General features: G+C 43.7%; 1 protein-coding gene across 1 annotated transcript in view; it reads left to right on the top strand.

Moving 5' to 3' along the window:
- Positions 1-12,685, top strand: part of ITIH6 (inter-alpha-trypsin inhibitor heavy chain family member 6) — a 19,837-nt gene extending 7,152 nt beyond the window's left edge. The window contains exons 3-14 of the mRNA XM_029283953.1: positions 2,592-2,702; positions 2,909-3,156; positions 3,984-4,153; positions 4,606-4,722; positions 5,395-5,566; positions 6,007-7,779; positions 8,252-8,278; positions 10,121-10,150; positions 11,098-11,148; positions 11,246-11,359; positions 11,655-12,035; positions 12,450-12,685. Coding sequence (XP_029139786.1) covers positions 2,592-2,702; positions 2,909-3,156; positions 3,984-4,153; positions 4,606-4,722; positions 5,395-5,566; positions 6,007-7,779; positions 8,252-8,278; positions 10,121-10,150; positions 11,098-11,148; positions 11,246-11,359; positions 11,655-12,035; positions 12,450-12,685 — 3,430 coding nt within the window. The remainder of the gene's footprint in view (positions 1-2,591; positions 2,703-2,908; positions 3,157-3,983; positions 4,154-4,605; positions 4,723-5,394; positions 5,567-6,006; positions 7,780-8,251; positions 8,279-10,120; positions 10,151-11,097; positions 11,149-11,245; positions 11,360-11,654; positions 12,036-12,449) is intronic.
- The last annotated feature ends 3,623 nt before the right edge of the window (positions 12,686-16,308 follow it).

The raw sequence follows: 16,308 nt of genomic DNA, 5'->3' as shown, positions 1-16,308 counted from the left end.
CTGTCTGTTGTTTCTTATCTTGCCTTCTGGTGCTTTGAATGGAGATGCTGTTGTCATCACTCTATGAAATAAAAACATTAGCTCAGTGGAAAGTATCTGCTTTGAAAATAGAAGGAGCCAGGTTTTACATTTAACTTTTCGAATTAAATTATCTGGTAACAAATGATAGGGAAGACTCTTCATTTGAATTACTTGACAAGTTTTACTGTTCAGAAGAAGGCAAGGCTGTGTTCGATGAACAAGTAGTAAACCATCTTCATACGTTGAATAGACCCAGCCAAGGCCCATTCAGTGGACATTTTTATTAATGTTTTCTGCAGAACATAATCTGCAGGCAAAATAATCTCTATCGCAATGGTGCATAGTTTGAATTCCGGCTGTTCTAGTGAATCCTGCATGTTCAGTGAGTTACAATGAGGAATAAAACTATTATATTTGGATGTTTTTTTTAAAACACCCCTCTGATAGATGGGAGCAAAGAGTGAGCTCTCTATGTATCCTTTTGTGACCTAGTGATTATCCATAGTTTTGCAGCTCATGCATGGTAGTCCTAATAAGCAATCTCTTGCAAAGAATTATCAGCATTGCTAAAAACTAAAAGCAGAGGGGGGAGGTGGTAGGAGGAGCCATGACAGTTATAGCTGTATAAATAAGCAGTCAGTTGATTAGCAGATAGCAAGGCTTACTGTTCACAACAAGGTAACAAGCAGTATTACCTATTGCCTTCTGTGGATGAAACAAGAATAAAACTTGGCAAATTGAGCAAAAGCCGCCACCAAAGGGCTTTGTATGTGAATTAAAATGAAAGGCTCCAAAGTCCTACAACTGGGGCTGTTTGGGACCAGCCCTTTAAGCATCCACCTGTGTAGTTGGCAGCTTATCTCTCCCTCTGGAAGAGGTAAGAGTTTATAATGCCATGCAACAATCGAACACATTATTTGCATGGCTAATTGGAGGGAAGAAATCAAAATCTGGTAGGTGTGGTGTTGTGTTCAAGGCCCCCCAGCTCTCTGATACATGGGTGCAACTTCGCCGCATATAGAAAAGAGATGGGCTCCAATTACAACGCTGCATCTGCTATCTTGCCGTTGTTGGTTCGTTCCACTGGTAATACAGATAATTCTTTACTTACAATCATTCATTTAGTGACCGTTCAAAAAGTTACAATGGCGCTGAAAAAGTGGCTTATGACCGTTTTCACACAACAACCATGGCTGTGTCCCCAGGATCATGTTATCGAAATTCGGATGCTTGGCAACTGGTTCTCATTCATGACTGTTGCAGTGTCCCAGGGTCATGTGATCAGCTTTTGGGACTTCTCACAACCAAAGTCAATGGGGGAAGCCAGATTCACGTAACTGGGTTACCGACGTATCAATTGCAGTGGTTCACCTAACAACTGTCCCACTTAGCAATGTAAATTTTGGACTTGATTTTGGTTGTAAGTCCAGGACTACCTGCAATGTAGCATCACCACACCAGTATAAAAAAGGGCAGAGCTTGCATTGTAATATCATGATGCGCATGTCACCATTTAAGAATGGATTCCGGTGAGCAGCATATACATTCTCTGTTGTAAATAGACTATTTAAGACAACAATTCAAAATCATATTGAATCTGGAAGGAGCAGGGATCCACATTCATGTGTAGATGCATCAATCAGACATATACTTAAAGAACTGACAAAAAAGACAACTAAGAAGAGCAACGGTTTTGGGTTTCCACCTGCTTTGTCTCACAACCAGAGAACACGCTGACGGCAGAAGCTGTTTGGTGCCATTTTTTCACTCTTCTGGGTACCCATTGCAGAACATAGGCACAGCTTGTTCCTGAGGCTATGAAATGTTTGTTTTCCTTCACTACCATGGCAAGCAAACTAACCACAATGGATGGATTTGTAGCGGCAAGGGGGAGGAGGAGGGGGCTACAAAATCCAGATAACTACGAGGTGCTAAATACAATTTTTTGATCCAAAAATCCATATCCTTAATCCTAACATATGGGAAACTCGGTGTCATTTTTATTGCAAAGTAAAAAAAAAAAATCTCCTTAGCAGTTCATTTAAGCTCACAAATTTGGGGTGCTCTTTGGGGAGAGGGAGGGTAACCAGCATAAGTCTGCCCTATTATTGCAGATCCCAATCCATGTGACTGTTTTGTACAGACACCCACCTTTGTCTCATCATTATAAAAACATGTGCTCCAGCAATGCATTTGGGCTTTGCGGTTGAATCTTGAAGATATCCAGGAACATGCCGTGAAACTCATTTTCCCTGCTTCCAAAATAACCCTTCCTGCCTTTGCTTCCTCTTCCAAGCCGAACTCTAAAATGGCATCTCCTCTCTGCTCTTTCAGCACTATAGACCAGAACTGATTCCGGAAGCTGAAAATGGATGGCAGAGGGGGACATTTTTTTAAGAAACAGGAGCGAGCAGAGGCAGGAGACAATGGCAATGTGGGCATCCTGCCTGTAGTTATAATAAAAAAGCAGTAACTTTTTAAAATTATTTCTTGTGATGTTCTTGTGCTCATGACCATAGCAGAGAGGAGATTTGATGGCAGATGTTTCTTGTTCTATTCCAATGTACTAGAACCATGAATGAGAAGATCTATGTGGCTGAAGTGAAGGAAAAGCACCAAGCTAAGAAGATGTATGAGGAAGCCCGCAGGCAGGGAAGAACAGCAGCTCATGTTGGCACCAAGTAAGAGCCTCCCAAAGAATTCGGCCTCTTCTTGTCTCAGAGCTTCCTCCAAAGATAGCCACCAGGATGGGGTGGAGGGAAAATTCTATGAACGTGTGATGAAGATTGGCAGCTTTGTCACAGGCAGAGGGATGGTGTGGATTGGGTTGCTCTGCCAGCTGGCAAACAGCATCATATACTGAACAACACGTTTCACTATTTCCTAGGGACCGAGAAATAGAAAAATTCAGAGTGTCCACCAGTGTGGAAGCAGGAGAAAAGGTGGCCTTTGAGCTGACCTATGAGGAATTGCTTCAGCGACATTTGGGGAAGTATCAGCATGCTATCAGCATCCGTCCCCAGCAGGTGGTGAGGAACCTCACAGTGGAAGTGAGCATCTCTGAGAGAACTGGCATTGACCATGTCCAAGTCTTGCCCCTCCGCACAAGTCGACTGATGACCAATACTCTTCAAGGTAGGGGTTCATCCTTCTCCTGTCTCAGCTCTCAGATAAGTGGAGTTGCGATCCAGCATCACAAAGAAATACACTTGCGTTTCAACTTAGAAGATCAGCAAAGTTTCACAATAGGTGGTCCTTCAAAAGCTAAGCAGCTTTGGACCTGGACCATCAGGAAAATCCCAGGCTTATGGGCTAAACTAAGAAAAGTTAAAAAAAATATATCCTGGAGAAGGGAAGAGAGTGGCAAGCTATACCTGTATCACTGCAGAGAAAATTACATGGGATTGTCCATATGGTCATCAGAAGTTGAACACGCTCATGGGAGTGAGACATTAGCTTAAGGTTTCAATGACTCTGCTGTGACTCAGTGCAATCCCGCCTCACAAACCTGCCTAGGTTTAGATAGAGGTTTGACTACCTACCAGCTTGCAAATCCTCCTCACCATAATAACTGTAGCATTCACTTTAGTTACATTTGAACCTCATCTACAGTATGTTGCTTAAATTTTTACTTCCCCATAGCCACATTTGGAAGGATTTCAAAAAGTAAACAGGCATTCCTGATAGTCTAGGTTCTGCTCAAGGGTCATGAGGAAGTGTCTGTAATCCTGGGTGCATCCTATCCATTCCAAGACTTGGGGAACCATCCACACATATTTATGTCTTGCTTAACTTCTCTCTTGATTTAGTGAATAGCTGTAGAAGATCTGAAGTGACTTGAGTGAAAAGCCTTGAAGTGAAATTAAACCGAGGCAGGCCAAGTCACCTCTGCATTAATGACTTCCTGCATATCTGAGGCAACCCTTGCCCCCACTGATAAATCTACTGATCTGTCTTCTCAGGTGAAGCTGATATGCCACCCTCAACTCGAGTGGAGAAAGGACGGCACTGTGCTTGGATTGTCTTCACCCCAACCCCCCAAGAACAGGAAGCCTTCTCCAGCTCAGGAATCATCGGTGATTTTGTGGTGCAGTATGACGTGGCCATGCCGGATGTTGCAGGAGACGTACAGGTTAGGGGAGAGGCTACACGAGCATATAATAAATGGAAAATTACATAATTATATAATAAATAGAGTAAAAGGAACATTCTGGGTATCAAGATTGTCTTAAAAAGTGGAAGCAAGATAGGATGACACAGAGCAATCCAAGAAGAGTGTTGTGGGAACGTAAGAACTGCACCACTATAGCAAACTCTGCATCCATTTAGGCCAATGTTCCACAATCAGATATCCCTGGAAGCTCAGAGGTAGGCAGAATAAAGTTCTTTTCCAATAAAAGAGGAACCCTGCAATCTATAGAAAATGGGCAAACACATCGTCTCTATGTAAATCTGGATGGAGAACTGAGAGCTGTATATAGATTTTGAAACTCTCTTTCCTGCTCCTGTCCACGACCACTCCATCAGCAAGGACATCTTCTCCATCATTTCTACAATTTGATTCCTTTTTTCATTCTCTCTCAGATCTACAATGGCTACTTTATTCACTACTTTGCCCCAAGGGGGATGCCCCTGGTGCAGAAGGATGTGGTCTTTGTTATTGACATCAGTGGCTCCATGTATGGCACCAAGCTGAAACAGGTGAGCAGCCCCAAGTTGCAGAAGTGAAGGCCCAGAAGCTGGCAGATGAAGGATGGGGAGGGAATAGAGAGAGAATTCAGAAAGCGGGAGCATGATACAAGTGGTCCTCAAGTTACAACCAGTTGTTCAGTGACCAATCAAACTTGAATGACAATGCCCATGGTGTGGGAAAGATTGTAACTTGACATGTAAGAGAAGTAAATGGTGAAGAGAATGAATTAAGAAATGAAATGAAAAAAGAAAACCAAAAGAAAACTAGATATATTACATGTTTGTAAATCTAGGAGCGAGAAAAAGGATCTGAATGAAAATGGTCTGATCTTATGAAGTGCAGGTAGATAAAGGAGAATATTTGTAGCTCGGGTTTGAAATGAAGGGTCCTTGGCGCTCTCTGAGCTTGCTTGTTTTCTTGCAGGTGTTTCATTACCCAAATTAGGTAACATCATCAGTGCTATTCCTACTCAGGAAACTTAGATTAACTTTGTTACTGTATTTTACATTCATTGTAAAATAATAGCATTTCATTTGTAAATACCTAAATTAAAATGACTGGAGAATGCACATTTTAGCTTGCTCAATAACAATATTGGGCATCAATTGATCTGAATCAAAGGACATATTTTTGCTAATAAGGTCACCCAACTCCCACCTCTAATTTCCTTGGTTTTACAGATCAAGAAAGCTATGCACGTCATACTAAGTGATCTTCACCAAGACGACCATTTCAACATTGTTACTTTTTCTGACACAGTGAATGTGTGGAAGCCAAGTCAATCCATCCAAGCCACTTCCCAAAATATCCGGAGGGCCAAAGATTATGTCAGCAAAATGGAAGCAGATGGATGTAAGTGTTGGCCTGGAGAATTGTGGGAGACAGGGCAGGAGAGAGACATAGATAGAAGGCATCCTAAAAATAATTGCAAGAAGAGCCAAAAATCAAATTTTTATAACCTTGAGTCCATAATTAAAGATTGCTGCTAAAAATCCTTTTCTAAAGTTTGATTGTTCTCCTGGAAGATCAGACCCAGGAACTCCTGTTTATAGCTACCTGGATCAATCCTTCCATTTAGTCTTGGGAAGCTTGGTGGGGGGAGAGACCTGTGTATGTCTAGATATTGCTAATATTGCTGTAGGCTAGGCCTATCAGCCTGATCAATAAGAGACTGTCTGACAGTTGCAGTTCAAAAGTATCTGAAGAAACTGAGGAAGTTCCCATCCTGATATGGCCAAAACCTTTTCTTCCGAGGTGTCTTTGTTTCTGAGTCTCTCATTTCCTACTCTTAGGGACTGACATCAACGCGGCATTGCTTGCAGCTGCCTCCATCTTCAATCGGAGTTCTTTAGTGGATGGAAAGGTGGAGAAGGAGCCAAGAATCCCACTGATCATCTTCCTGACCGATGGTGAACCCACTTCAGGAGTAACAGCTGGCAGTCGCATTCTGACCAATGCTCAGCAGGCTCTTAAGGGCACCATCTCACTCTTTGGTCTGGCCTTTGGAGATGATGCTGATTATGGACTGCTGAGACGACTCTCGCTAGAGAACCGTGGGGTGGCCCGGCGTATCTACGAGGATGCTGATGCTACTTTGCAGCTCAAGGGTTTCTATGATGAAATTGCCAGCCCTCTGCTGTACGATGTGGAGCTGTCCTATCTTGACGGGGTTGCAGAAGACCTCACGCAGAACCTCTTCCCCAACTATTTCCAGGGTTCTGAGCTTGTTGTGGCTGGCCGAGTGAAGCCAGGAGCATCAAAACTGCAGGTGCGCACAACAGGGCAAGGCCAGGAAGGCCCGTTGAACCTGGAAAATGACATTTCAACCAACACCACTGAAGCTGCTCCATTTGGCTGCCTTGGCGAGATCAACAAGATCGGTCACTTTGTACAAAGGCTCTGGGCCTACTTCACCATTCAAGATCTGCTACAAGCCCGGTTCCGAGCCAATGACACTGCTGCCCGGCGTCTCCTGACAGAAAAAGCTACCAATTTGTCAATCAAATACAACTTTGTCACTCCTGTCACCTCCTTGGTAGTGGTGAGGCCAGAAGAAGCCAGAGACAGAAACCAGCCTGTGAAAACCACAGTTCCTCCAGGGGTGACTAGAGTACCAAAAACCTCTCCTCAAGCATTGGCTGTATCTGTTTTGCCAAGACTTTCTAAGGCAGCTAAATCTGTTCTTGGAGTTACTGATCCTCCTGCAGTAACAAAAGCTTTCAAGGAAATGATGGGGACAGGAACTGTTCCAGTGACAGCACCTAGGCTCTTTAAAGCAGCCAGAGCCACCTCTTCACCTGTTAGCACTATGTCTACCACCATCACTCCACCTGTCTATCCCACCATAGTACCTACTGCCACCGGCCACCCCAAATCAGCCAAAGTCACAACAATTCTGGGGAGAACAACCATCTCTTTGACTCCCCTAGCGAGCCATAGATCTACTAAACCCCCAAGAGCTACCACGACTCTTAAGTCAACCAGGTCATCTGTAACCCTCCCCAAGATCAGTCCCACCAGAGCAGCAAGATTCAAACTCACTGTTCAGCCACACCCTGCACTGGAGACTAGAGGAACAGCCATGACAAAGGTTATGGCAGGGGTCCCCAACACTATGGTTAGGGCATCAACTGCTTTGTACCCTTCTGCCAGCCCAAAGATGCTGGAGAGCAACTCCAGTCTTTGGGAACAGCCCAAGATGACCCCATGGCCAGCCACTCAGTACCACCCATATAGCAAGTGGCAAGCGAGTACTGCCAGGATGGAGACAGGGAAACTTCCCAGGAGCAAGACAAACACCAAGGATGGGGTAACCTCAAAGTTGCACATTGATAGGCCCCAGGAGAAAAGCACAGTCTCTTGGGGCACATCCTTCACCACTCAGGCAGCAGAATTAGAGGGCGCCAGTCCGGTTCCTGGCACCTCCACACCTGCCTCTGACATCAGCCTCCTCCTGCTACCTGGGGAGTCTGAATTACACTCAACCACCATCCAGAATACAGAATATGTGGAGTCCTTGAACCCTCCAGCTTTATATAGCTTTTTGATACCCAAAGGACTTGGAGGTAGGTGCAAGGAACCAGGGGCAGTGCTGGGGTTTGGGGCCTTTTCCTCCTAGGCCACATACATGCCCACCTCTCTCTTCATTTACATCTGAAGAGAGAGGTTTAACTGCATGGGTTTTTAGCCCATCTCTGTTGTTGCTGCTGCTGATGATCTCCCAAGCGAGGAGAAACTTGCAACAAGGATGAATTGTGCCTAGTAGATTAAGAACTCATCTTGTTTATTCATACATAATTTTCATGAATCTCCAGTTCTGCTAGCTATGTGGAGGAGCCTAATTCATGCCCCCTTTTACTCCTGTTGTGGTATTCCAGCCCTGCCTCCTTATTCCCAAGATCAGCTGCCCTCTCCCCTCTCTGCCCATTAATCTGTGTATCTTATGCCCAGCCATGCATATAATGCTCTGGAATTGCTCTAGATCCTCTTTGATGATTGGATAGTGTGTTATCTATGCGTTTTTGTTTCTCTCCTCAGAAAACTTGGATTATGGAGACTATCCAGGTAATTCTTCCATCACAGAGACTGATTTTGGAGACATGGCCTAGTGAGCTCATTCTATTTCCTATTTTTAAAGATCTTCCCACATGTTCATTTTGGAGAGCACATTTATTAAGCCCACTTTAAACCACACATATGCTGCAATGTACGGAATGTGTTCCAGTTCAGATTTCTGACTTATTCTATTCCCTTCTCCTGTGGTTTATCATTTCCTTCATGGCACTGAATAGTCATAAAATGATTAGAAGTGGTCTACGGTACTACTTCTGGCCACATTCTTAACTGTGTGATATTGTATTGTGTCTCCTCCTTAGAATGTTTTCTTTTTCTCCCAAAGACTTTATTTCTGCAGCCTGGGATTCCCCTGAGCCTACTGATCCCAATCACAGTGTGTATGTGAAGCCAATTTAGGTACACATCCAGAGAATGAGTTTTCTTTAACAAAGAAACCATCACTGACCATTCCATGTTCTTAAGGGATGGAATGCCTGATTGTTCAAACACTCTTTGCACAAAAGAACAAAGAACAAACAAATAGCTGAAAAACAAAGGACAAATAAGGACATGGATTTGCATAAAGTATACATATACTAATCTATATGTAGGCATGGAAATATTAAAATTCTTGCTGTGTAAAATAGAAATTCATCTCTCTATATTTTTACATCAGGCATAAACTGTTAGTTCTTCTAAGAGAGCAGAAGTTGGAAACTGAATTTACACAAAGCCTGGATTCTCTACACCCAATTTCTGATCAGTCACAACTCCCAGCAGCCTTACTCAGCCTGGCCAGTGCTTCCATCTGGTGACATTATCAACACCTGGAGTGCCAAATTCTGGGTACCCAGGTTTAAAGATATTCCCTTTCCTTCAAAGCCTTTCATTTCTTCTTCTTTCAAGGTGGATGGGCCTGAATGCTCCTCCCTTCTTTGTCCGGATAAAGCACTTTATGGAGGACAAAGCATCTTAACACTCACTGCAGAGAGGGGAAGAGAATTTGCCCCAATATTTTCATTGCAAAGTGATGGGGAAAAAATCCAGGAAGGGATTAAGGCCCTGAAATCCATGTGTGGCTGACTCACAAGCTGCATCCAGTCCATAAGTCAAGAGGGTTTCCTCTTTTTAATTAAGTCTTCTTCTTCTTCTTGTGCCATATCCATTATCGGATGTTGGCGATCATGTTGGCGATCCTGTTTTTATCAGCAGCCGCACGAAAAAGTGCTGCTGAGTTTTGTCCAAACCAGTCCCTTAGATTTTGAAGCCACGATGTTCTTCTTCTGCCTGGACCTCGTTTGCCTTCAATCTTTCCCTGGAGGATTAAATTAATTAAGTCTTGAAAAACAGAAACTGCATGTCCTTTACAAAGTAAGACTCGTGGCCATTGAAGATGGGAGACTAGGTGTATTGGCAACCCTGATCAAACTATGGCTTTGTTAGTTAAAAAAGTAAATATGGAACAGAATTGAAATATACTGTACTGTAGTAGTATATGTTGAGGAGGATGCATGTTTTCTTTGCTAGCAGCTATTGCTACAAAACTCTAAAGTTGCTCATGATAAAGTCAAAACAAGGCATACTTCGCTAATTCTTTAAACAGAATAAAGCTTAACATTCAGAGCAACTAGACTTTGTGGTCTGGCCAATGAGCGTTGGTATCTTTTGAAGAGCACCCTGAATAAGTAAGCACTACCTCCGTGTCAACGACCCTCTTCAGTTAAATGGCTCAAATATCTGCTATGAAGTAGGGAAAGAAAGCTGGGGTGGTGAGGGGCAGTGCAGGATTGCTTCTGAGAGAGTCTTGTGAGTATGAAAATACTCTGAAAATTAACTCTCTTTTTTCTGCAGATTTTTTTGAAGAATTGGACAGCGAATCAGGTACTTTCCTGGACAATTAGCACTTGTCAAACAATTCCCCGGTGGGTAAACTGAGGAAGGTTGTGCTTTTAGAAGCATGAAGGAAGGGAACAGATGCAGAGCATGGCTCCCAGAATATTTCCTTTCTCCATTACCTGGAGTGATGCATTTTTATTTCTTTCCTCATGTACTCCTCTGGGGGTCTGTACTGGGAAGCCAAGTATATGTTTTTTATCTGAATCACATGACCAGGACGAGGGGGCTTAGAGTAGAGCAGTCAGCCTCATTCCAATGAATTGCCCACCCTTTCTCCTACAGGGATGCACTGGAGAAAAACATCGGGATTTTTTGATGATGGTGGTGGTGGTGGTGGGCTGTCCTCAGCCAGATCCAGCTCAGTTTTGAAGTTGGTAATTATTTTGCCAGCTTCTCCCCTCAAGCCAATTTTGATCCCATTCTGTCCAGTTCTCAGAAAGCTATCCTGTTGATGGGCCGCAGTCTTGAATCCCTTTACATAATTTCTTCCAACATGCTAGACTAGGGGGAAAAAAAATGAAAAGTCATATCCTATAAGCAAGTGAGTCAATGCATATTAGTGCATAATCGGTGAAACGACTTGCCTCCAGAGGTTGTGGGTGCTTTAACACTGGAGGTTTTTAAGAAGAGATTGGACAACCATTTGTCTGAAATGGTATAGGGTCTTCTGCTCGAGCAGGGGGTTGGAGTAGAAGACCTCCAAGGTCCCTTCCTACTCTGTTATTTTGTTATTATTTTTTGTGTCCCTCTCCCTGGTTTCTGTTAAAACTCATTGGATAAATTTTCAACAGATACAGCATAGCGGAGGTAGAAGAGATTGAAACTGAGACTGAATTGAGATTGATTGGTGGGTAATGGAATGAGACTCGGTGTACACATAAACTGAAATATTTCAATAATGCTCAGTGGATTTCATCTTTATCTCTTTTCAGACTCCCTGGGAGTGTCACCCAAATCTGGCCTCTTCACTTTCTCCTCTTGGGGTAACAACCCGTTCCTAGCTATGAAGAATTCACAGGGCCTCCATTTTTTTTAAAAAAAATGTCTTGTTAATGGATACCCTTTGCTTCTTCCTTGCAGTGGATGGAGACCCTCACTTTGTAATAAAGTTGCCACATTCACTGGGGAATCTGTGCTTCACCCTGGATGGACGCTCAGGAGATATCCTCCGGCTGGTGAGCGACCCGGCCACAGGTAAGAGCTGTGATTAGAGCCTGCCCCAGGCAATCCCAGGGGGCTAAAGGTGATGACAGGTGGGACCATAAGCTTGTTTTGAGGAACAAGATCTGGTACTTGTAATCATATGCAGAACCATTATCGAGTTAAATAATGGCCATTGGGTTGAAGGCCCCTACGGGAAGAAAAAAGACAGGAGAGGCAGAAGAGAGGAGTGGGTTGAAGAACAGCAATTGTGGATCTGCTTCCATTCTGTTGAGGAGCCAAGGGGGGGGGAAGGAAGAGACTGATGGTTGCCTTTCTTTGCCTTCAGGTTTGTCTGTTAATGGGCACCTAATGGGAGCCCCTTCAAGGCCAGGCCACGAAGAACGTCCCCGCACCTATTTGGATGTCATCACCATAGTAGTGGAGCACCCACATAACAGCTACGTGGTTAATATAACCCAGAAGGGTGTGACACTATATGGCGAAGAAGTGTTGGTCTTGCCCTTAACTCAGCGGGCCACAATCAATAAGGCCCCTCTGGCCATTTCCGTGTGGCCCGAGGCCAATATCATTGTCCAGATTGGGCCCATGGTTGAATTCCTTGTTCTGCTGCATCACTATAGCCATCCCACCGTCCTGCAGTTGGATCATCTTGGCTTCTATATTGTGAAGGGCCAAGGCCTGTCGGCCTCAGCAGGCGGCTTGCTAGGTAAGCTGTTTTATGAAGAGGGTCACTATCAGGTTTTCTCGTTCCAAGCCTTCATCTATTTAAGTTCTGCCTTGTGTTCCCTCCTTGCCACTTTCCAGAGTACTGTAAATGTAATGTATGCTTAAGAATCACACAAGTAATTCTAAAAAAAAAAAAAAAAGATGCCAGCTGGTCCTACATATTAAAAATACAGGGCATTCTTTGTTTCCCTGTGAAAGCTGGCAACTCACTGATGATATCCGTAACTATAATGGTATGCTGACTGGGAACTCTGGGTACTGTAGTCTTAATACATCTCGAGATCTCCAGCGTCATAGAAGGTGGAAATAAAAAGGCAAAATGACCTGCGACTCCTATGTTAAAGTAATGCAGATAGATAGATAGTTTTTGCAATGCCAATTTTCTCTTTCCCAGGCCAGTTCCAGAGTAGCAACATCAGCCTTTCCCCAGATCCATCTCAAGGGGGCAAAGTTGCCTGGATGCAGAGCGATGGGAAGAAAGTACTAGTCTCTGAAGTCTCCAAGGTGCTGAAGGATTCAATCCAGAGGGCTCACGAAGCCAAGTGCTGGCTGGTGAAGCGCAAGGATGTGGAAGAGTTGCTGGGAGCCTCCTACTGCTCCTACCTGGCCTCCAACCTGTTGGAAATATGAGCTGCCCTCTTCCATTCTCTGCTTAGAAAAGGTGGACCAGCAGGCTTACCAGACTACAGGACCATTTTCCGGTTTCTCCTTCACCATTTTGGTTACCCATGATGGGGAGAAGACGGGGAAATCCATCATTTCCTTCTGGACCTTTGCAGCGGGTCCTTGGAAATGGAACAGACATCGGACTATAATAAAAGAGAAACTGATTTCTCACTATGCTGTAGGACCAATCTATCCCCATGCTGTATCATGCTGATATAATGCAGAAAAGGACATTGTGCTTAGCTGCAAATATATCTTCTGAGCAGCAGATGGAGGGATCTGATGTGTTTATTCCTTTTTTTCTCTTTGACATTTTGGAATTATCACAACAGATCACCCCCCCCCCCAAAGTTCACAGCCTTAATTGGAATTGTTAAGAACAAAAACAGGATGAGGCTTTCTGTGGGCCTCAAATGCTGGACTGAGAGTTGCATGGGATCCACTCCAATCCCTCCATATTGTCCTTGTCTAGCTACGCTCCATGATGAAAAGCCATAGAGGCAAGGCCAATGTGCCCTTTTCAATCAATCGAGAAATATATACCAACCAACCACAGTGCCACGCTCCAGTATTTCAGCTCATATCAAATTGACCAAATGTGTGAGAGAAACTGCTGCTCAAAGGCACAACAGAAGGGAAATGGCTGAGGCATCTGACTTGCTGGGTCACAAAAGAAAAAGCAGGAGCCCTGCAAATTTCTTCCAATAGCAGGAAAGTCACAGATGCTATGGGGCATTGTTCAGTTTGAGAGCCATTTTTTTTTAACCTGGCTTAGTATGTTCTGGACATGTTTTAGTTATTCAACAATCCAGCTTATGCCATGTTAGCCTTTCCCTTTGGAGTGCTTTGGCTTTGGACAGGTGGACAATAGTATGAACAGTGAGCGCTCACTGTCTTCCTTGTGGCAGATTTTCCTGAACATGAAACACCCCGGGGGGTAGCTGGGAAGAGCAGCCGATTCAAAAGACTTCCCATCATCAATAGAGAAAAATTACCAGCTTGCTAACAGTTGGCTAGAGGAAAAGGTGTGGGTGGGTTGCTTTTTATCATTTCAGAGTGCCCCCCCCCCCACTGTTTCATTGGTAGATTTAATCGGACCCCATGTAGTCAACATTTTTATCTTCTGGAGACTAAAAGTAGAAATGGGCAGGATGGCAGATGGATTCGCTGCACCCTGTTCATTTATGCGACTTGGAAGTCTTTTTACAATTTCTAAGGAATCTCCTCCTAGACATCTCCCATCAACAAGGAAACTCAAGTTGCTCACCCAGCGTCCAATGCAGGGAAAGGGACTGAAACGTAAAAACAAGAAGGGAATAAAAGCTACTAATGCATCTGTCAAAATGTTTTTGCATTGAAAGGCCACAGCAGAAGCATATAAAAGCTTTTAGCATGTGGCAAGCAGAGTGGCAGAATAAAAAAAACTACACCAACAATCTGACGGATGCGAATCTAGCCAGGGATTTTCCATCAGCCCTCATAATCCATGCCGCAGGAATCTTACATTATAGCTGAAAGGAGACAGGCAAAAGCCCTTGCCTCTCTCATTATTTCTCCTTGCAGAAGTTTGGATGGCGTTCTTCAGGATGTTCCTGCGTTATATGTATATTTCTTTCCCCCGTTTTGCTTGTCTGCGCTACAAAAAGCCCCTCGGTATTTTAGCCGACAGCCATTCCCTCCCCCCCCCCCCCAGTGTCCCTGGGGCCCTGCAGCACCCAAGGTTTATTATCCTGTAATTATTGCGGGATCAGACTTTCTTTTCATGTGTTAATGTGTATTTTACAATTCTTACAATAAAAACAAAAATGGCTGCCCAAGATATTATTGTAAACCTGCAGCTGAAGCAAATATAGGATACTAATTTAAGGAAAGGAAAAAGGCAGTGACCTTTAGCTGGGAGAACGAACCTTTCAGTTCTGCTTGATAAATAACTTTCCGGTATTAATTTTGTGCATCCCAAAAATCAACAGACTGTTAATAATACCAATTCTGAATAAAAGGTGGCCTGTGACACTTTGCGGGGAGAAATTCCACATGAGATCAATGTGAGATAAGACACACTTCATGAATAGTACCAAGGAGTGCCAGTGTAAAATAATTAAATGGGCAAACATTCAATGTGGTTATTTGATGATATAGCAATTTAGGTCACCTTTTATTCCCCAACTGGCAAAAAACTACCAAAAAAAGAAAGAGTTGGATAGCCCCCCTGAAATAATCCCCCAGTGGTGAATCCTTTCAGCACAGCCCCCTTTAAAACAAAAAGTTGTGCACACTAAATGCCCCACTCTTATGTGTAGAATGTATGCCTTGGTGCTGCACCCCATGTATTAACTCTTGTGCAATAAACTGCTATATCTGTACTTCGGTATCAGACTCCCCGGAACACAAAATTTGTGGCCGAGTTCTCCCAGATCCTAGTGAAAGCATTTGTTCCTAGAGGAACAGAATCAGAAAAATATATCTCAGGCATATGCCACAATAAACTGAAGCTTTTCTTTTATTCTAACCCCTGGAAAAAAAATTATATATATAATTTTATATAATCGTATATAAATTATATATATATATAATTTTCTCCCCCTTAAAACACACATTTCTAGAGCGAGGCCTAAAAAATAGAATTCAAACATTTACACAAAGCTTGCTGGAGTCTGGTGTAAAAATATGATGCACAGCTGTATTAACTTGAGCTGTGCCGCTGGGTAGAAACATCTGTTAAGTCTTACTTCGGGGGCATGACGCCCTCCCTGCCGCCATAGAAGGGGGAGAAGGAGAAGGAGAAGGGAGGACAGACTGCTTTATGCCAAGAATGTAAAAAAAACAAGCCCTGGAATTAACAAAATGAGAGATCTGCAACAGGGACAGCTGTGAAGCCTACTGGAAAACTTCACATCGGCAGCAGGAAGAATTTGCTAATATTCCACATGGAATCGCCTGGTTGGCAGCCCCATCTGGCAAGTGATGCCGGCCTGAATAGTTTCCAACTACAGATTGGAGAGAGCTGGGAGTTTCACCAGTTTAAGATACAAACATTCAAAGCAACAACATTCTCTTTTGTGTGTACAGATATGCAAACTGGGGAGGAGGCAGCTTGTAGCCTTCTACCACAACTGTCTTCTTCTGTATGCTGCAAAATTTCTACAGCACACTAGACCGCCCCTCCCTTTTGCATCCTGCAGTGCCATGGGGACACAGATCTCTTCTGAAGCTTCCAGTCTTCTATTTTGGATGGATAACGTAAGGCAAGATGCGTGAATGGTTCCCTGCTGCCAAATGACTGGAAGTTTCAAAATTCTCTCGGTGGAGAGGGAGTTATTTCCAGGGTCTGCCTACTCCCCATCCGCAAATCCCTGATTACTGAAAAACAGGGAAGAATCCAGTTCTCTTTGTAAAACAAGCGGTTCCTCTCCCGGCCTTCCAGGCTTTGGAAGGATCTCTACCAGAGCAGTGTCTCTCAAGCTGAGCAATTTTAAGATGTCTGAACTTTCAACTCCAAGAATTCCCCGGCCAAAAGTAGTGCCAGCTGGAGGATTCTGAAAGTTGAAGTCCCCTCATCCGAAAATCACTGAAGTTGAGAAACACTG

This window comes from Protobothrops mucrosquamatus, unplaced genomic scaffold (genome assembly GCF_001527695.2).
Source record: "Protobothrops mucrosquamatus isolate PMUCROS unplaced genomic scaffold, P.Mucros_1.0 scaffold300, whole genome shotgun sequence".
In the NCBI taxonomy this organism is placed as follows: Eukaryota; Metazoa; Chordata; class Lepidosauria; order Squamata; family Viperidae; genus Protobothrops; species Protobothrops mucrosquamatus.
This window is presented reverse-complemented; position numbering and strand designations above follow the sequence as displayed.